This window comes from Acanthisitta chloris, unplaced genomic scaffold (assembly GCF_000695815.1).
Source record: "Acanthisitta chloris isolate BGI_N310 unplaced genomic scaffold, ASM69581v1 scaffold15863, whole genome shotgun sequence".
Taxonomy (NCBI): domain Eukaryota; kingdom Metazoa; phylum Chordata; class Aves; order Passeriformes; family Acanthisittidae; genus Acanthisitta; species Acanthisitta chloris.
The window spans coordinates 73500-93878 of NW_008665828.1; the positions used below are offsets into that span (position 1 = coordinate 73500).

The 20379-nt window shown below is 46.8% G+C and overlaps 1 protein-coding gene across 1 annotated transcript in view; it reads left to right on the forward strand.

The window, feature by feature from the left end:
• The first annotated feature begins 10208 nt into the window (after window positions 1-10208).
• Window positions 10209-20379, forward strand: part of TSPAN18 (tetraspanin 18) — a 14956-nt gene continuing 4785 nt past the window's right edge. The window contains exons 1-4 of the mRNA XM_009071903.1: window positions 10209-10281; window positions 11412-11503; window positions 12250-12444; window positions 16218-16292. Coding sequence (XP_009070151.1) covers window positions 11441-11503; window positions 12250-12444; window positions 16218-16292 — 333 coding nt within the window. The 5' untranslated portion in view covers window positions 10209-10281; window positions 11412-11440. The remainder of the gene's footprint in view (window positions 10282-11411; window positions 11504-12249; window positions 12445-16217; window positions 16293-20379) is intronic.

Below are 20379 nucleotides of genomic sequence, written 5' to 3' on the forward strand. Positions count from 1 at the left end.
TCCCTGGAGCCCCTTCAGCTCCTGGAAGGGGCTCTGAGGTCACCACACAACCTTCTCTTCTCCAGGCTGCACAGCCCCAACTCCCTCAGCCTGTCCTCATATGGAGATGCTCCAGTCCTCTTAGCAACTTCGTGGCCTCCTCTGGACTTGCTCCAGGAGTTCCATGTCCTTCTGATGTTGAGGACACCAGAACTGTGTGCAGTATTCCAGGTGGGTCTCACAGAGCAGAGCAGAGGGGCAGAATCACCTCCCTTGCCCTGCTGCCCACACTCCTGTGGCTCAGCCCAGGCCTGGGTTGGTTTCTGGGCTGAGCTCACACTGCAGCTCATGGGGAGCTTCTCATCCACCATCACCCCCAAGTCTCTCTCCTCATTGCTGCTCTCAATTCCTTCCCCACCTGACCTGGAGCTGTGCCTGGGGTTGCCATGGCACAGGGGTAGGACCTTGGACTTTGTGTCTGTGTAGCAGTGAGTGTGTGGATGTGAACCAGTGTAGTATGTTCCTGGTCCTGTGTGTCTGTGCTCAGATTTTGTCTCAGTAACAGCATGTGTTGTTACCTATGTCTGCACATATCTCTTGTGGCAAGGCTCTGGGTGAGGCTGCCTGTGGTCTGTGTGTGCTTGGTTGGAGAGGGGAAAATGCAATGGGAGTCTGACAGGCTGCAGAGTGGTTAACCCTGGAAAAGAAGCTTGGCATTTCTTCTTCTAGCAGTGCTTGCCTGTAACTACCATTAGCATTAATTATGGAGATACTTAGTAAACAGCCTGTTAGCCCTAATTAGAGTTAATGGAAGATATGTGTGGATGTTAACAAGACCAGAGACAACCAAGCTTCCATTTCAAAGGTTAAATATTCAGTAGTTCTGTCATAGACATCTCCAGCATCCTGTAATCATGCAGTCAGACTTATCCAACAGCAGAGCAGCTTTTCCTGCCTTTTTTTTTCCCCCTCCACTATTATGGCCACCTCACACTATTTCTGCTTGAATTAAAGAGCAAACAACAATGTGGCAGTGACCTCAGTTACCTTTAATAATGTAATTATGCTGCCTCTCGTATATCCATAGTGCACCTCAGGATCAGACTTTATTACCAAACCATTCGCTGTCCCTTTTACTGTCCTTTAATGAATGTTTGTAGTGTCATTTAAGAGGAGCTGAAAGGACTTGGCTTTGTTCTGAACAGAGACCTTGTGACAAAGAGCTCGGGGCCTGAGTGCTTGAGTAGGTCATGTAATGTCCAAGGTTTGTAAAGTTCTTATAGCTGAGCTATTGTTTGGAGCAGTAAAGACAAAAAGGACCTTCCTCCTGTACTCATTAGCTATCTTTGGTAGTTTGCAAACCGGTGCTGCTGAAGACTTGAGGCTGCAAAAGGTAGAGGTTGTCTTATTACCCTGCTGCTGTTGTGTGATGGCAAGTCCCTAGTGCTAACCTCTGCACAGCAGCTCAGTGTCCCCGTGGGAACTGTCTTTTCAGGACTGGCTTGGAAACTTGTAACCCTCCCCTAGATCCCTCAGCCTTCCTTGGTGCTGTCACACACTCCTCTGGGTAGGGTGTGCTCCCTTGCAGTCCATTGCCTTTGCCATGGACACCATGATGATCTCAGATGGTGTATTTGGAGAAAAAGGTATGTTTTTCCAGGTGATCTATCACATAGTTATAGGGCTGCATGTGTGGTGCCCTTTGGAACGTTGCTTAGTTTCAACCTTATTACTTACAACGTATGGCACTCAGGTGCTCGTTGGCTGGAGCCACAGGAGCAGGGCCACCCCAGCATTCCAGCTTGGTGGCTTTTTCCCAAAGCAGTTCCAAGCACAAGAACATGCTTATGAACACTGAGGAAGGAATTGTGCCCAGCAGTGAGGAGAGAGACTTGAGGGTGATGCAGTTTTCATGTCTTTAGTATCTAAGTCCTGACTTATAGCAGGTAAAATATCCGTGAAGACTGAGTAAAAGGAAATTCATCAGCATCCAGAGTGGCTAAATTTGCTGTTCCAGTTCCAAAAGAGTCTTTCCAGCTCCCTGTGAGTGCCTGCCAGTTTGGATGTCTGTGTGAGATTGCTGCTCCTGGAGGTTTTGCCCCAGGCTATACCCAGGCTGCTCTGGTGCTGCTAGTGGAGTTTCCACTGCTACTGTTCCATGTTACTTAGATTACAATAGAGCTAAAAGCCTGGACCACTTCACAATCAGAGATACAATCCTTCCTTCCCCGAGCTCACCAACCTTAAAACAAAGACTGCCTGGGGAGACTCTTTGGCACTGTATTAAATATCCTTGCTGAGAAATGGTTTCTTACAATTGTGGCCTTCCTAATAGTCACTGTGGGTAGTGTTAGCACAAATATTGCATGGTTTGACCTCCTCTAACCTCAGCCAGTCTCCTGGAGGTGGAGAAAATCTCTGTTCCATACAAAGGCCTTGCCTTTCTGACAAGGTAGAAGCAGTTTGTTCAGAGCTTTCTAAGAGGGGATGTTACACGTTTTGGGGGTGAAAGTCACCCCACAGAGGCTCTCTGAAAGCCTGTGCACCCGTGGCAGCAGCAAACAAGCTGCTGGCTTTGTGCACAAACATGATTTGCTCCCCTAGTCTCTCCACTTAAGACCATTGCAGCTCACAGTTCTTAGGGAAAAACGATATTCTGGGAAAGTGAGTATATGGCTCATGATGTTATCATCCTTAAGGGGCAAAAAAGGAATGTTCTTGTAACTTTTAGATAGCATGGAATGTTTGACCTAGATTCAAATCTTAATGAAAACTAGATCCCAAATTTTGCTAGGTTTTCACATTCTTTAAACATTCTTATTTTCTTTTTTAGTTTGGGACAAGTTGTAAGTCTGTCAGCAACACCAGTGGGGTTTAGATCAACCCCTGAGCAGTTAAGTGGTAAGGAGATTTCCATAAGGTTACTCAGTTCTCCTCCCTGAGGTTATTGGGGAAAGCTCACCAACCTCACAGGGAAAACTTCTGCATAATACCGAGACTAAATTTCCCTTCCTTCAATTTGTACCCATTGCCCCTTGTCCTGCCCCTGCAGTTCCTAACACAGATCCCTCTGCAGCTTCCCTGGAGCCCCTTCAGCTCCTGCAAGGTGCTCTGAGGTCTCCACACAACCTTCTCTTCTCCAGGCTGAACAGCCCCAACTCCCTCAGCCTGTCCTCACAGGGGAGATGCTCCAGTCGTCTAAGCAACTTCGTGGCCTCCTCTGGATTTGCTCCAACAGTTCCATGTCCTTCTCACATTGAGGACACCAGAACTGTGTGCAGTATTCCAGGTGGGTCTCACAGAGCAGAGCAGAGGGGCAGAATCACCTCCCTTGCCCTGCTGCCCACACTCCTGTGGCTCAGCCCAGGCCTGGGTTGGTTTCTGTGCTGAGCTCACACTGCAGCTCATGGGCAGTTTCTCATCCACCATCACCCCCAAGTCTCTCTCCTCATCTGCTCTCAATTTCTTCCCCATCCAGTGAAGTGTTGCTATGGCACTGGGGGTGTCTCCAAGCCCCAGCTCTCTGGCAGCTGAGCCTGCTCCCAGCAGCATGTCCTAATTGCGGCTGTGCAGCTACAAAACAAACGTTCCAAGATTTCCATGAAGGCTGTAATCAAAGGAGCATCCCTTGCTTTTTAATATGTGCTGAATGGCTTCATTTGTAAGCTTATTATGACTTCAGAGAGAGAAGCTATTAGGGTGATCATTAGCTGCCTGTGCAAATAGCAAGGAAAACTATGGTGTGTTCCAGAATAACTCCCTTTCCGAGGTCTGCACTTTGAGATGCATTAACAATAACCAATCGTGCTCTTTCATGTTTCCCTTGCCATGAGTAAGGACAAAAGAGGAAGGGGAAGGGCACAGTGAACCACATGCTCTCAAAATAAGTTCAGATGGAGAGAAAAATGAGGTGTTAAGAGAGCAACAAATTCACTAGTATGACATTGTGTGTCTTGATGCAGTGTCTGTTATCCATTGGGAAAGGAAGAGCAGCCTTTGAGTCTTGGCTTGTGTCTTACTTTGTCCCTCTACTCCTGTCATCTGTGTATGAATTGTGCTTAGGCTCTTTTGTCTGCCTGGAAGCTGATCGTTTCTGGAGCGCTGAGATTACACATCTTAGGAAGGAAGAGAGAACATTTCCAAACACAGATGTCAAGATGATGGGATTTATTAACTCCTGTTTATTTCCCTGCAGAGCAGTTGAAGCTCTCTGGTGAGCTGTGGCCATGGTTCTCTCTCTGCTGCTTCTTACTGTTTCTTAATCAGATATCAAGGAGATCTGTGGCAAAAGAAGTGGAATGGTTGGGTGTTAGTACCTTAATTGGGACAGGTGTGGCTGAGATCAGTCACATTTACCTTTCAAACTACATTAGCTGCAATTTTATGTCTTAGAGTAAGTTCAAGGTGCTGATTACAGTGAAACTCCATTTAGATTTGCACATGGAATATTTATGATATGTGTATCATTTAGGCTATAAGCATGGCAACTTAGACTTCACATCTACTTCTCTTCCCCATGTCATTGCTCATGTCCTTTGCTGTGTTCAGGTTTTCCTGCCCATCACACCTATAGCTTGTGAAATTGATTTCCCAAACCAAAAAATCACTCTGAATCATCAGCTCAGGGGGATGAAGGATATCCCATTGCATGCAGAATCCATAGCACTTCTGGATGCACTGCAAATGGATGCATTGCAAGGATGACCAGTAGCAGATAAATAATCCACTTCTCAGACTGCGAGAAATAGTATTTTCTGGTTTTTTAGGATCACTGAGATCTCTCATTTAAGATCTGCTTTTCTTACAGACTGTTTTTCCTAACCTTTGCTTTTCTAGACTGACTAAAACTGACTGATTTGTTTATACATCTCTGTAGAGAGTTACCTTGAACGAACAGAGTTTTGTTGGATTTTGGGGGGGAGGTTGTTGTTTTGGGGTTTTTTTTTGTGCTGTAGTTAATGCATTCAAAGTTCTGTTTGGGATTTCTCTCTTAGAAGTGATTAAGGTTGTTACTGCCTTAATTAAATGGTGTTGAACAGTGGGTTACTTTTTCTGCCCGTCTGCCTTATGAAAAAGCACTGAGAACAAGCACGATAAAAAGAAGTTAACCTATTGATCTACAGATCCATTCTGCATTAAAACAGATGATACAAGCAAGGTTTCAAATTCCCTTGACCATAGGCTGTTGCCTGTGCCTCTGCCCAGACAGTCTGGGCATTCTTTTCCTTGCTAAGGACATCATCATCATCATCTTTTTGGTAGGACCTGAGGCTCACAGCAGTCTGTTTTGGTAACGTCCTTACTTTGCAGTCATTTTGCTTCTCTGCCTCATTTCCCTGAAGCCTGCAAAGTATCAGGAAACTTCTTCAAATGCTGGAACCCACAGTGTGAGGAGAACAAGGGTTGCCACAGCAACTGCCCAGTGTTCCTGAGATTTATTCCTGCATCTTTCAAAACCATGACGAGTGCCACAAACTGCTGAGGCACTTGCTGTGAACAAAGAAAGGCTACAGAAAAAGAGAAGGGAAAAGAGCACCAATGAGTAGGTTGTTGTAAAGGTGAGATGTGTCAGGCTCAGGGAAAAAGTGGCAGCCATTGACTCTTGGTGTTAAACCCCCTCAGCCTCTGGAATGCTGTGTGTGTGTACAGAGTGTTTCAGCACTTGACTGTGTCTGACATGACAGTGGATAATGTCACTTGGCTTGGGATGCAACTCTATGATCCACTCAGGAAGGTGGCATTTATTCATAGAATCATAGAATTTTAGGGGCTGGAATGGACCTTAGAGCTCATCCAGCCCCAACCCCCTGCCCTGGGCAGGGACACCTCCCACCAGAGCAGGTTGCTCAAGGCTCATCCAACCTGGCTGTGAACACTGCCAGGGTTGGGGCAGCCACAGCTCCCTGGGCCAGTGTCTCACCACCAGAACAGGGAAAAACTTTCTCCTAATATCTAAACTAAATTTTCCCTAGTTCAATTTGTACCCATTGCCCCTTGTCCTGCCCCTGCAGTTCCTAACACAGATCCCTCTGCAGCTTCCCTGGAGCCTCTTCAGATCCTGGAAGGTGCTCTGAGGTCTCCACTCAACCTTCTCTTCTCCAGGCTGAACAGCCCCAACTCCCTCAGCCTGTGCTCATAGGGGAGATGCTCCAGTCCTCTTAGCAACTTAATGGCTCCCTCTGGATATGCTCCAACAAAGGGAAATATTTTCAGGCATAGGAGGCTAAAGTTAGCCACCTCTCCCTTTTGGTGTGCTAAATAACTCCTTTCTGGAAGGAAAATGCCTGGCCAAGACTGAAGCTTGTCAGCCAGAAGTGATCAGCTTCTTCATGGATTTGGGACTGGTCTCAGCATGGACTGGTGACCAGAGGCTGTACTGGGGGTCAGGAGGTTTAGCACATCCATTCCCCTTTTAGCCTAGGTTTTCTTACCTGCTAAACAAAATTAATGTTATGTTACCAGGGCCTATAACCTTTGGGTCATGTTTTGAGGCAGCCAATCAGTAGCATATGGTTCCATTGTGCAGTGGTTAATACAAGGGAAATACACCTGTGAGCTGTCTGAGGGCTACTATTGTCAATGAGCAGAACTTAAAAGAGTTGCAGACTATCAGATGTGTGGGTTGTGTATGCAGTATCTTCCTTTCTGAGGTGGCTGGTGCCTGTGTGTGAAAAGCTGTATGAAAGAGCCAGATGTGATTCCCTGTCAAACTCTGCTTGGGAAGGGGCCAAAGGGAGCAGTTCATGTTTCAAACTGTGCTGTGTGCACATTTGCAGGCAGAATGGAATGGTCTGTGGCCTGAAGCCATAATGGCACTTCAAATGCATAATCTAGCACTTTTCAAAATGTTGCATTCAGGGAGAACTGGTTCTGCCCTGGGACTTTGGAATTGCCATTCTGGATATCTGTGTATGTGTGGGAGGTTTCACCTCCATATGGTCTCGTGTATTCTGTGCACAGACATTGTGCAAAGCTGCAGATATAAAACGTAGGTGGTGAGTGTTGTATTGCTGGTTCTGTTGCAAAGCTGGGGTTGTTTGGCTGAAGCCTTAAGAGGTCAAATCCAGCTCTGTTTTCCTTCCTGTGTGAGACTGATGTGCATAGCCTTTTGGTGGCAGAAATGTGTCTTCATTAAAAGCAGCCAGGATGAGATGGGACCCAGTTGCTCTGCTTGGCTAGGAAACTTTGGGCAGTTTTAGCAGCAGCTCAGATTCATTTAAACACTGTCCCAAGCCTCATATGTTTTTAGTGTTATAAAAGCCCATCAGGTTATCCTTTTAAGGTATAAGATGCCCCTAAGGGCTTTGATCATTCAACTGTACTGAGGAATTAAATGCTCTGAGGCAATGCAAGAGCCTCATTCCCTCCAGTGCTGCAAGGCAGGGCAGTCATCACTGGCAAATGGGCCCATGTTACAGTGGCATTAGCATTTTAATGCAACTGAAGAGGAGGTAGATTGACTATAATTTAGTATCTAGTTGCATGGCCTTGTGCAGGTCCCCTCATCATTGCTCCACGGGGGCTGATCACAGTTACACAGTGCACTTTGGAATCTAATTGGATTTACATGCAGCAACGTGGTCATGTCATACCCATGACTGTGCTGTGAAATTCCAGTGCAACTGGTTATTTATGTAGGAGCAATAGTTCCAGGGTGATGCATGGGGCTGACAGCTTGTGCCAAGCTCCAGTTCAAGAGCAGGAAATGTTTTACTTTTTCCTGAAGGTGTTGCAAGGGAATGATATTATTCTGGTCCTGCTTCCACAGAGATGCTTCTCCACACCCTTCACCATTAAAACACTGACCTGTTGCAGAGATCCAGTAGAACATTACTACTGTCTTCAGGTTCTCCTTTGGCTGAGTATATGGACTAGCATGTGTTTGGTTTCCCTTGATCCTGCAGATGTGGTGAGCACAGGGGCTGGCAGTAGCTGGTGTGAGCAGGACACTTGTAAAAGGTTCATCTGGTGGCTGTCCTGCTCTAGTTAACGTGCAGAAGGATGGAGTTCTCACAGACACAAGCCTTGCTTCTCTGTCCTGCACCCTCCATTCATTTCTTGCTTCACTTGCTGCCTGCTGTCTGTACCTGCCTCTCTTCCCCACCCCTCTCTGCTCTGGAGACCAGCAAGAGACATGTGCTTAGCTGCTTTTCCTTCACCAGAGCCCACTCCTCACATGAGCTGCAGCAGATGTGAAGAGAAGCCAAAGCTGAGCAGGGAGACCTGAGGAGGTGGCTGTGGGATGAGTGTGGGGGCAGGACAAGGTGCCAGGCATAGCTGCACTGCACAGCCCCAGGGATGGGGTTTGGCCTCAGCTATTGCTTTGCTTCCACTGTGTTTCCTCAGAGACTGCAGTTAAAGGCAGCAGCTTGCTCCACTCACAATTAGCTATGATGGTTTTGCACTTTCTGCAGTTCTCCCTAATGACAAAATCATAGCTATTAACCAAGGAGAATCTTTTTGGCAGGAGTTTCCTCCCCTTTAGGGCCACAGGATAAGATGGAATATTGCTGCTGTTTGGCACCAAGTGCAGTCTTTTCTCCCTCCTGATACAGAACCTGCTGGTACCTACTGAAGCATTTAAGCTCTTCCTCTCTGTGGTGCTGTAATTTCTTTAAAATATTGTGACTTACGAGGAGTAAAAAACTAAAATCCCTCTCCTACGCAGACCTCTGAGGGCTCATAGGGATGTAATTATATGCACACTCAGTAGGAGCAAGAATCCTATCATTCTGGTTACTTTCCTAATGATAGGTTTATATAGCACAGTGTCACCTCTGCTTTAATGGCAGAGCCATCTTCTCTTGGCAGCAGCTACCGTGGGACAGTGGCATCACAGGACAGCTTAAGAAGTTGTCTCTCAATTGCACATGCAAAATGCAGGATGAAATGTCCACACACCCCAAATTAATAGATAAAAAGGTCAGAGTGGACACTGGGCTCTCACTGTCAGGAAGGGGCTCTCTCCTGGGAGGTGGTGATGCTCTCCCTTCTCCTAGCTGTAGACTCTCCAAAGCTCTCGTCAGAGGTGCCTGAGCCTGCTGCAGCCAATCCCAGCCAGTCACATCTCACACTGGGGGAGAAGCTGTGCCCATCCAGGGATCCAGGGCAGCCTTCAGACTCACCACTGTGCAGTGGGGTAATTCAGCCCCTGCTCAGCACGTCCTCAGAATTTCGCAGCATGGACAAGTCGATTGGGGAAGAAATTGAGAGCAGCAATGAGGAGAGAGACTTGAGGGTGATGGTGGATGAGAAGCTCCCCATGAGCTGCAGTGTGAGCTCAGCCCAGAAACCAACCCAGGCCTGGGCTGCATCCAAAGCAGTGTGGGCAGCAGGGCAAGGGAGGTGATTCTGCCCCTCTGCTCTGCTCTGGTGAGACCCACCTGGAATACTGCACACAGTTCTGGTGTCCTCAACATCAGAAGGACATGGAACTGTTGGAGCAAGTCCAGAGGAGGCCATGAAGTTGCTAAGAGGACTGGAGCATTTCCCCTGTGAGGACAGGCTGAGGGAGTTGGGGCTGTTCAGCCTGGAGAAGAGAAGGTTGTGTGGAGACCTCAGAGCACCTTCCAGGATCTGAAGGGCCTACAAGGGAGCTGCAGGGAGCCTCTGTGTTAGGAACTGCAGGGACAGGACAAGGGGTAATGGGTACAAATTGAAGGAGGGGAAATTTAGGCTAGATGTTAGGCAGAAGATTTCCCTGTTCTGATGTTGAGACCCTGTCCCAGGTTGCCCAGGGAGGCTGTGGCTGCACCGACCCTGGCAGTGTTCAAGACCAGGCTGGATGGAGCCTTGAGGAAGCTGATTGAGTGAGGTTGCTTCCATCTCCCTTCCTCTTCCTTTTCTATCTTCCCAGTAAATGGGCTGTAAAGTCACAGCAGAATAAAATTTGTCTGAACCTCCTATAAAGTCCTGAAGGTGCAGCTGGTATTAATCTGGTCCTGTTGTGGTATGAGGTGTCTGTGTAATGGCACTATAGATTTCTATGTAGTCTGTGGGTAGTTAAAACACCCCAATGATTGTTAAAGAGATTCTCCAGAATTGAATCCCTTGCTGGGTATTAAAAGCTCTTCATTAGTGCTAATGTACACTAAATTAAGTTGGCAATTAGACTGAGCATATTCATCAGGGTGGTGTGTTTTAATAAATTGTGTATTTAACATGATTTCTCTTTATCAGCTACTTCAGTAATTGCATGTTTTTCTCTTCCAGGACAAACTTGGCTAGAAAGAGGTACATGGGACACACAGACAACTAAAGACTAGAGTAGACACTGTGCTTCAAGTCTCAAGATTTGTAAAGGTGAGTGTTGCTTCCACCTTGCTCTGTTTGCATGCCAGATGCTTTCTAGGTATCTCTGCCAGGGCTGGTTAGGTGTAGCTGTGGTGTGCAGGAGAGGGTAAGGAACACACAGCTCCTCTGCTGTTGTATCACCTATGAGGTCCTGCAGCACGACGTCCCTCTTCAGTCTCCTTGCAACACTGTCCCTTTTTCAGCTCTACCTAGATGAGCAGAGAGTGTGGAAATAATAGAATCGTAGGATTTTAGGAGTTGGAATGGACCTTACAGATCATCCAGTCCCAGTCTCCTGCTTCATCCAACCTGGGTTTGAGCACTGCCAGGATTAGGGCAGCCACAGCCTCCCTGGGCAACCTGGGACAGTGTCTCACCACCCTCACAGGGAAATCTTCTGCCTAACATCTAACCTAAATGTCCCCTCCAACAATTTGTACCCATTGCCCCTTGTCCTGTCCCTGCAGTTCCTAACACAGATCCCTCTGCAGCTTCCCTGGAGCCCCTTCAGATCCTGGAAGGTGTTATGAGGTCTCCACACAACCTTCTCTTCTCCTCTGAGAGGATTTTCTGGGAGGCCCCTCCTGTTAGGTATGTTCTCTAGGGAGACCACACCACTTTGCTTTAAAGGAGTCGGATACTGCTAGAGGGTAGAGAACAGAGAAATCCTTTTGGGAGAGATTTCCTTGTGAAGGGAGGCAAGAATGCTGAGACATGTCTCCACACCTGCAGGCCAAAGGGTGGGCTGCCACGTTGCTGTGAGCCCATTGCTGGCAGCAATGCCAGGTGGTGGTGATATTTTGGCACTGGTGCAGCTTAGAGCTTCAAGGACGTTTCCAGTGACACTTCAGCTGGGATAGTCTCCAGAAATTGATACATTTCCTTAGAATAGAAGGCCTTTCCTCTCCTGCAACCTTCCTCTTCACATCTGTGTTTGTCTCTAGTCCTTAATGAATGCAAAGGGACATAGCAGTGATCGTTATTTTTTCCAAGATTGTGCTATGTTGCCTTGTTCAGGTAAGAAAAGAGCTCTTCTGTACAACAAGCACCACAGGATCTTGGGGGAAATACAAATAGAGATAAGACTGTGTCATTCCTATAAAAAATGAGTGTGCTAAGAAAGTGCTGTTGTTTTGTAGGAGGAATTGGATCAGTGAGGCTGAAGACCATGGAGGGAGATTGCCTAAGCTGCATGAAGTACCTGATGTTTCTTTTCAATTTCTTTATATTTGTAAGTGCTTAGAATTCCCTTTCTTTCCCGAATCCTCTTGTTTGCAGCAGCCTGCTGCTCCCCAGCAGGGCAGGCTGCAATTTGGGAAAGTGGCCACAATACAGAATATCCCTCTCTGCTTTGCACTAGTAATCACAGAATGTTTTGCAATATCCAGAGATGCTCAGACAGTCAGCAAGACAGCACAGTGGTCACTGTTCTCTGTTATTGCTGTCCTTGACAGGGGAGACAACAGGCAAAGCTGCAACTAGTGATGACCATGGTTCATCCTTGAATGGCAGAAGAAATTGTTTTCTAGCCCTCGTGCCCTACTGAGGTTTTCACTTGGAAACAGTCATTTCCCTACCACATGTAGAGGCATTCTAGGTTGTTCTTGTTTGTGAAAGGAAGGCTGGGAGTGCCCAGCCACCCTGGCTCCGTGGCAGGGATGGTTAGTGTGTGCCCCTTCACTGGGCTGTCCTCTCTAGATGTGGCAGCAGATGAAGACTCTGTCTTTCAGCATTAGGAAGGGAGGAAACAGTTGGTAGAGTGATGTGTCAGGAAGAAAGGCACTTCAGCTGCAAGTGATTCATTTAGTGAGCAAGAGATACTAAGAGTTGTGTGTCAGAAGTCACCTGCACAGTGCAACAGGGAAACAAAAATCCTCCAAGGTAACACCTTGAATCAAACAATAGCAGTTAATCCAGTTTTCCTGCAGCTGTTGGTTTATGTTGACCTATCTCCTCTCTTCCCTCTCCTTGTGACAGCTGGGAGGAGCATGCCTGCTGGGACTTGGAATCTGGGTGATTGTGGATCCCACAGGTTTCCGAGAGATAGTGGCTGCCAACCCTCTGCTCTTCACAGGAGCCTACATCATGCTGGCTATGGGAGCCATGCTCTTCCTGCTGGGTTTCCTCGGCTGCTGCGGTGCCATCAGGGAGAACAAATGCCTCCTGCTTTTTGTAAGTGTCCTTGCCTTTTCTGTTGGCCTCTGGGTGCTTCCCAAGCGTGGGGGTGACTGGAGAGATGATGCTCAAATCAGCTGCTGTTAAAGCATCCGTGAAACCCAAAGTCTGACAGGAGTAAGCTTTAGGCATGAAAGAGGCAAAACATGCATGACCAAAAGCCAGAGAGACTGGGAACATTTGCAAAACAGAGAGTGTAAGTCTTTGTGGGGGTGGTACCAGGGGAGAAGTTGCTGTATCAAATCAAGTCCACTTACAAAGTCGTTAAAGAATTGATGAGCCAGAGAGCTGCTCGGGAGATTTCACCGTGATGCATAATGCAAGTCTGAAGCTTTTAGTCCAAGAGTAAACAAAGGCTAGAAGGGAGGAGACATGCACAAATGCATGTTCTCTAGGTTCTGCCTTCTGTGTCTGTAAAGACTTTTATTTTTCATTAAGCTCCTTGTCTTACGGCAAAAAAAAACATCGCCATGGAGCCTAATGTCTTGCATTAAGCACAGGACTGTGAAGTGTTCCTAGATTTCCCAGTGTTTGGGCCTGGCTTACAATAAAAGCACAAACTTTGGCCTGCAGAGGAGACATTGAATAACTTCTAGATTGCCCTGAAGATCCTCTGACTGCAAAACAGCACCACAGAAATCAGAATGCAGAGTACTGTTGATCACCAATGTTGTACCACAGGACTGAGTTCAGCTCTGCAGCCAGAACAGTCTGTGTTGGGTTGCTTTGACTTGGTTTCAAGCTCAGACACTCTGCTTTGCACCCTGTGAAATGCCCCAGAAACATGTGAGCATGACAGTGCAGGTCCTGTGAGTCAAAGGCAGTTGCTGCTCTTTTTGGAAAAGCATTGCTAAAACTGAACCAGTAGGTGAGCTGTGAAAACTCAGCATGAAGCAGTGATTTGTGGAGACTTCTGGTAAACCAGTGAACCACCACCAGGAGCTGAGGCAACGTTTTTGGCTAGCAGAAGAGCCCTCACTCCTCAGGATGTTCACCTTGGGGCTGGGGGGGACCCCTGTTCAGACCTGGGGCCTCAAGCTTGCATTTCCCTGTGAGGTTGCTGTGTCCTGTGTGTTACCCACTTGGTTGTTCTGTGCTCTCATACATCAGTAATCAATTTAATTTTGGGAAGCAAAACATAACAAGCAGGTTTTGACTCTCCTTAAAATGCAGAATGGGAGCAAGTTCTGTAACACTGATGATCCGTCTTCTTTTTCTCATCAGCCCTAATAGCTGCTTGTGTTTTTTTTCTACAGCAGCTAGTGCAATTCTGTAATGCAGAGTGCACAATGTAAGTGTAAATCAGTTTGGGAATGATAATGAAGCTTATCAGGGATAATCTGGGAATGACTGCTTCCACTTCTGCACAGGCCTGTGCTGGAGCTTGGGTGAACATGTGCTTCCCAGTAATCAGTAAATGAAATGCAATTAGCAGGGTGATGGGATTAATCACTTGATCACCACCTTAGACCTTAGTGGCTGTGCTGAGATCCCTTGATGGATGATGTGAATTCGTAAAGCATCGTTCCCTCTCATCACTTGTTCTTTGCCCTCCTGTGGTGAAATTAAAACAGCCTCTGAGCAGGAAAAAAAGAAACCACACAGAAAACTCTTGCAGTAAGAATAAATTAGAGGGTTAACTAGTTCAGCAAAATCAAGCAGCAGCACTATGTTAGAAACCAAAGTCCCTGCTCGTCTGCCTTGCCTTGTTTTGTCATTTGAGCCCAGGCTCCTGTTCTGTTGTTTCCACTGCAAGAGCAGGAGGACGAATGGGACAGGGTGGTGTGTGTGCTCTTCTAGTGGGGAAAAATCACTTACAGCTCTGCTAGTGGACAACAAAACAACATTGTGCCTGTTCCAAGCAGGTCGTTTGAATCCTCTCTCCATCAGTGAGGTGCAGGATGCACAGCCATGCAGACACTGCTGCGTGGGGATCACAGTTGTGCTCCTGGCCCTGTCTGCCTTGTCTCAGAAAGGCCTTCTATAACCTTCTCACAGGAAAAAAAACCACAAATATCCAGACTTCTCTTGTGTTTATTTTCACTTGTTGCTTCACCCACCTTCAGTGATAACAGGTACCACATGTTTATTACCCTTCATGTGATGTGATTCTCCCTTCACTTCTGTTTTTCTCACGCAGTGCCAAAATCTGAGTCAATTTCTCAATATTCCCTTAGTTTTGTAAAATCACCTTGGAGCCTGTGGGCTAACTCTTAGGGTGTTTGAATTTTTGGCAGGTTATTTCCCTTTGTGGCTATAAGAACATAAAATGACTTGTTTCCTCAAGCTCACTATTTTGTCTACCAGAATGGAAAGAAATGCCATTTTGGGTGTGAGTGTGAGCCTAGCCACTTACTGCTCTGTTCCCAGAGCTGTCCCTCAGCACCACCATTTGTTGGTTTAAGGATGTTGGAGAGCACATCCTTCCCTGTTCCTTTTGCCATTTCATATGGACTGCAGCAGCATCAAACCAGCATGAAGTATCAAACTGAGCACTGGTCCCAAGGACAGGCCAGTCCTGAACTCTTCAATGTCAGTGAGGGCTTTCCTGCTCTGGGAGATTTGTTCCCTTCAATACTCTGTTCCTCTGTACTTGGGTTTCCCCTCTGGCTGTGCAGTGCCATGCCCACGGGCTGCAGTGGCAGCCAGCAGGGCCACTGGGCAGGAAACACTCCAGAATCCCTGAGCTCACTGGGTGGACAGTGCCCTGGGACAGCACCCTCACAGCAAGGGATTAGTCTCTCTGGGGATGAGACCTCTGAAGTGCATCTGAGTTAGCTCCATGACAAAGGTGTGGTGAATCACTTAGCCTTGGCAGCATCACCCAGACAAGCCATGAGACTGAAGACTGGACCTTTAGATGGAAGCAGCAGAAGGTTACAAGGGTAACACGAGGAAATGCAGCTCCAGCTTCAGTTTGCCATGTGCCATGTGCCTCTCTGCTTCGCTTTCCTTTCCCTTTCCTAAAGTCCTGATGACATAAGTGTAATGGTTTTACTTCAAAACTGGTTGCCTGTTTTTCTTCCACTCCTACTTAATCTGCTGCCTGTCCTTCCTGCCGAGCCCTGAACTGAGGGATGTGAAGGTTCACACTCTGGGTACCATGCAGGACACGGATGAATCCAATTCAGTTCTTATGATGTGTTATCAACTCTCTGTACAGGTTCTCTGTGGTTAATACTTACCCAGTGCAACCCCATGGTGTGGGAGGGGATGTTCACCAAGGCTGATTTTGTCCTGAAATGCAGAATACTCTGAAAACAGTTCATTTGTGGTCACAGGTGTAAATACTTGAGTACAAGACCCACGATGTCCTTCCTTACAAAACAAGCCATGGTTACATTGCAGTAAATGCTGTAGTTTATACTGGGGTGAGATGTGTGTGCATGTGATGCAAACACTGGTGTCAGGACAGTTTAACCCTGTGTGAGCATGTCCACAGCTGTATAAATTTTCCATCAAAACAGCCTTGATCAATTTAACCTGGTGCAGATTTACCAGGGGATGTTGTGGGTTCTGTAACCTTATTCCCTTTTACTCATTAGAACAAGACAGAAGCATTACAAGGTTCCCCAGCCTGTGCTGAGGTCAGAGGGACTGTGTGTGCTCCAGGTGACTGTCCCATAGGTTTTTTTGTTGTCAGGGGGAAAATATGTTTCCTCAGTTGTTTTTTCCATCTCTTTGGTATGTAACAAACCCCTGTGTTCCTACTACCTATTGCACACAATTAATGCTATGTCTGTGATTTTTGTTTATCTTCTCTTTTCCAGTTCTTCATGTTTATTTTGTTGATCTTCTTGGCAGAGCTTTCAGCAGCAATCCTGGCTTTTGTCTTCAGAGAAAATGTAAGTATCCAGTGGTGGGCAAGCCTCAGTGTGATAGTACACATCTGTTAGTGGCTGATTCGTTTGTGCAGTGGCTGTTTCTTTCACATACTAGTGAACCTTCATTCCTACCCTCAGTCTGCAGAAGTGCCAGCAGGCAGGGAAGGCTAACACACCTACCTTGTGCAGGGTGGAGAGTTCATGCACACAGCTACTTATTCCTGACAGTTTTAGAGTCTTCCAGAGTCTTCCTGGATCCCTTTGCAGCCAGACCAGCTGCACATCTCACTAAGACTAAAAGCAACTCTTTTATTTTCTCAGTACAGCATGTGTTTAACATTAGTAGTGCAAACCCTTGTTTTCCCAACAGAGCCAATGCTTGCACTGCAGTGCAAAATCTCTCTTGTGAATCTTCTAATCATATTCTTTCATGAATTTACACCTTCTAGTGTTCATCACCCTCCTACCAATGTTGAATGATATTTCTCCTGCCCTGCCCTGAGCAAGTCTCCCCATGTTTGCCTTTTAGCCCCATCAATGGTTCCCTTGCATATTGCCCTGGTTAGAGTTTGATCATTCTCTCCACAGCTTCATATGGTGCAGCCTGTCTCTACCCTGCTGCTATGCACATCATCCCTACCCTGTGCTAGTAGTAAGCTTTAACTACACTATTAGTAACCACAGCCTCATTTCTTTCTCTAAACAGCAGAGGTTTATGTTTATGTCTTTTTTTCACACTGAACTAGGCTCATCCTTCTCATTGAAATGTGGCTCCAAGTGATGGCTGTGAAAAAACATTGACTAGTAGAGGTGATGAACATGAAAGAAATGTGGCACAAGTATAGAAGGGCCATGTATACTTTTTCCTAGATATTAGGCAGAGGTTTCCCTGTGAGAATGGTGAGACACTGTCCCAGGTTGCCCAGGGAGGCTGTGGCTGCCCCAACCCTGGCAGTGTTCACAGCCAGGTTGGATGAGCCTTGAGCAACCTGCTCTGGTGGGAGGTGTCCCTGCCCAGGGCAGGGGTTGGGGCTGGATGATCTCTAAGGTCCATTCCAACCCCCAAAATTCTATGATTCTATGTACAATGATGATTTTCTTGAGCCAGGATATACTTTTAATTTTGTTCATATAAGAAGCTTTTGATAAGAAAGCATCAAGCTCACAGCCAGGCAGTGTGCTGTTTGTGCAGTTGGATGGTCCTGTGGGGAGGTAGTGAGAGGATTTGTTTTCTGGCTGTGTCCTCCTAGCTCAGGACTTGCTTCAGGGCAAAGCATCAGTGCCTTCCACTCCCTCTGTGGGACACATAAGGGCATGCTATCTTGCAAGATAAGGTCACAGTGGTTATTCTAGAGTTCTGTGGCATCTGGTGGTTTTTTGTGAGAGAAAACTTGAAGGGGAACAAACTTCTCTCTTTCCTGAGCTTGTCTCCTTGTTTGTATCACCAACTTCCCACTCTGTCAGAATGACTGACAGGAAGGGCTGAAATGGGAAGGAATGGAGAACGTCAGCTCCCAACATAGCTGGAGATGACTCTGTGCAGAAGTCAAACTCAGTCTACAAGTTCTTGTGGTTTGTTCTCTCCTCAGTTTTCTTCTGAAAAAACTGCCCCTTGTTTTGCTGTTGCTTTATATTTTGGTGGTAGCTCCTCTGGCTTGGTAACTCCTTGTGGCCAACTTTGCTGTCACCTTTGGGTTCGGATGAGACTCGATGGCTGGGCAGGATGCCCATGGGGACAGAGGTGGTTTGTCAGTGACCTCATGTTGAGAAGAATTCTTCGCAGTAGCAATTTAAGGTCAAGTTCAGATGTGCTTTTCTCTTCCCTGTGAAACCTTTGGGGCATGTGGTGGCAAATGCACCTTTAGGCAACCTAAATTCCTTGAAAGCTTACCCAGCAGGATTCTGTGATGGTCATGGTACCAGTGCACGTGGCTGTGGCCTCACTGGGTGCATGAAATGAGACAAAAGATACACTTCATCTGTTTGCTTTACAGATAATGTTCAGTACAGCTTCCTCTTGTATAGTGTTTTACAATCCAAACCAGCTTCAAATCACTCAACAGGGGTAAATTATTAATAGCTGAGGCAGTGAAAGAAGTGAAGAGGCAAAATGAAGGGAGAAAAGAGATGTTTTCTGCTGAGATGTGACATGAGAGGAAGAGCCAGTGAAGCAGAGTGTGGTGTGGGGTGAGTGAAAGTGTTAGTGATGGTGAGCTGCTGTGATCTGCAAGTTCAGCTGCACTTCCAAAGCACTGCTTAAAAGCAGTCTCAGAAGAGAAAGGCTGTGGTTAATCAGCTATGGGATTATCAGAGCTTCTTTTCCTTTGTAAAGGAGATTTTGAGGGGTAGAGGAACCTTTTTCATCTAGAAGTTCCCCCCTAAAATAATGACTTCATGAACACTAAAGAGAGGATTGGAAAGAGCAATTTGACTTGTTCAGGAATTGCTCCTTCTATGCCCTTCAGAGGTCTAGATGGGAAAAAACCTGGAGGGATATTTGGCTTTTAGTAAATAAGAAGGCAGGATGGTAGGAACAGAGGTCTCCAGTGACAAGATGCTTGGATTTGTGGCCACAGTTCTAACACTTAATAAGCAAGTCACTTTGGTTCCTGACACATCTCTTACCTCAGACCTGATACATCTCTTTCCTCAGACATAAGGCAAAAACTAAATGACATGAACCTTGCTCAGCTGAGTGGCTGGAGGGCTCTGGGGTGGAAGGCACTGTGGAAGCAGCAGCAGCAGTGGTGATTGTACCTCTGAGCACTGCCCTGGGACAGAATCATTAGGATGCTCCAGGCCAATGCAGATGGGCAGAAGTGAATCCTGTTTCCCAGGCAGGTTCTCACACAGTATTCCTGAGCACAGTGCTGCATGAGAAGGCTGTGACTTTCCTGGGCAGTGCCAGCACACCTGTCCTGTGCAGAAATGGCTTCCTTGTGCCAAGTCCTCTTCATCTGCCTGCACTAATCCCAGCCAAGCTGCAGCCACACTTCATCCCCTGGCAGGTAAATGTGTGCACACCTGTGCTGGGCTGGAAGTGTGATCCCAGAACAGCCAGAGGAAACCACAGCCAAACAGCTCCTCCATGGCTCTGGCTGGTGCCACTGTGTTTGCACAAGTGTGTGCCAAGATCCAGTTGTGTCAGTAGGTCCTTTGCTCCCTTCTGAATGGTTCTTGCACAGACCTCGTTGGGCCCAGTACTGGTTGCTGTGTGTCATGGTTTAACCCCAGCCAGCAGCCAAGAACCAGCAGCCACTCACACTCCTCCTCACCCCTTCCCCCCCAACCCGGAGGAATGGGGAGGGGAGCAAATAAAGTAAAATAGGTAGGTTGAGATAAGAACAGTGTAATAGTAATAAAGAGTAGAATGAGCTACAATGCTAATGGATAATAAAAAGAACACAATCAGTGATGCTCAATCCAATTGCTCAGCACCACAGACAGGTACAGCCCTGAACCTCCCCCAGCCCTTCCTGATGATACCCTGGGCATGATGTGCCATGGGGGGAATATCCCTTTGGCTGGTTCAGCTCACCTGTCCTGGCTATGCTCCCTCCCAGTTTCCTGTGTATCTTCTCACTGGCAGAGCATGAGACACAAGCAAGAAAATGTCCTTGGTTTAGGATAAACACAATTTAGCAAAACCAAAATATCAGTGTATTATCACTCTGAATCCAAACACTGCACTACACTAGCTACTGAGAAAATTAACTCCATCCTGGCTAAAACAGGACACCATGAGAGGACATGGCAGGAGGACTGTCTTGTTTTGTCCTCCTTTGTCAGCAATTTTGCTTTTTTTTTTTTCCCCATTTTTCTGCACTTCAGATGGACAAAGGGTTTAAGAGCAACAAAATGGGACCAGTTATTTCCTGGACAAACTTACCTTCCAGGCTTTATTTCAGGCCAAGTGTTGTAAGAATCACACAGAAACGCTGAACAATGTCCTCAGGGGTTGCTGCTGTCTAAAGAAAGGTTTCACTTTATATTGAAATGACTCCTTTGTTTTAGACCCTGACAGAGGCAGCTGGCTGGGTCTGTGCTTCAGGAACAGATGAGCATCAAAAAAATGTAGTCTGCAGGGTTGGATGCTGGATGGGTAAAG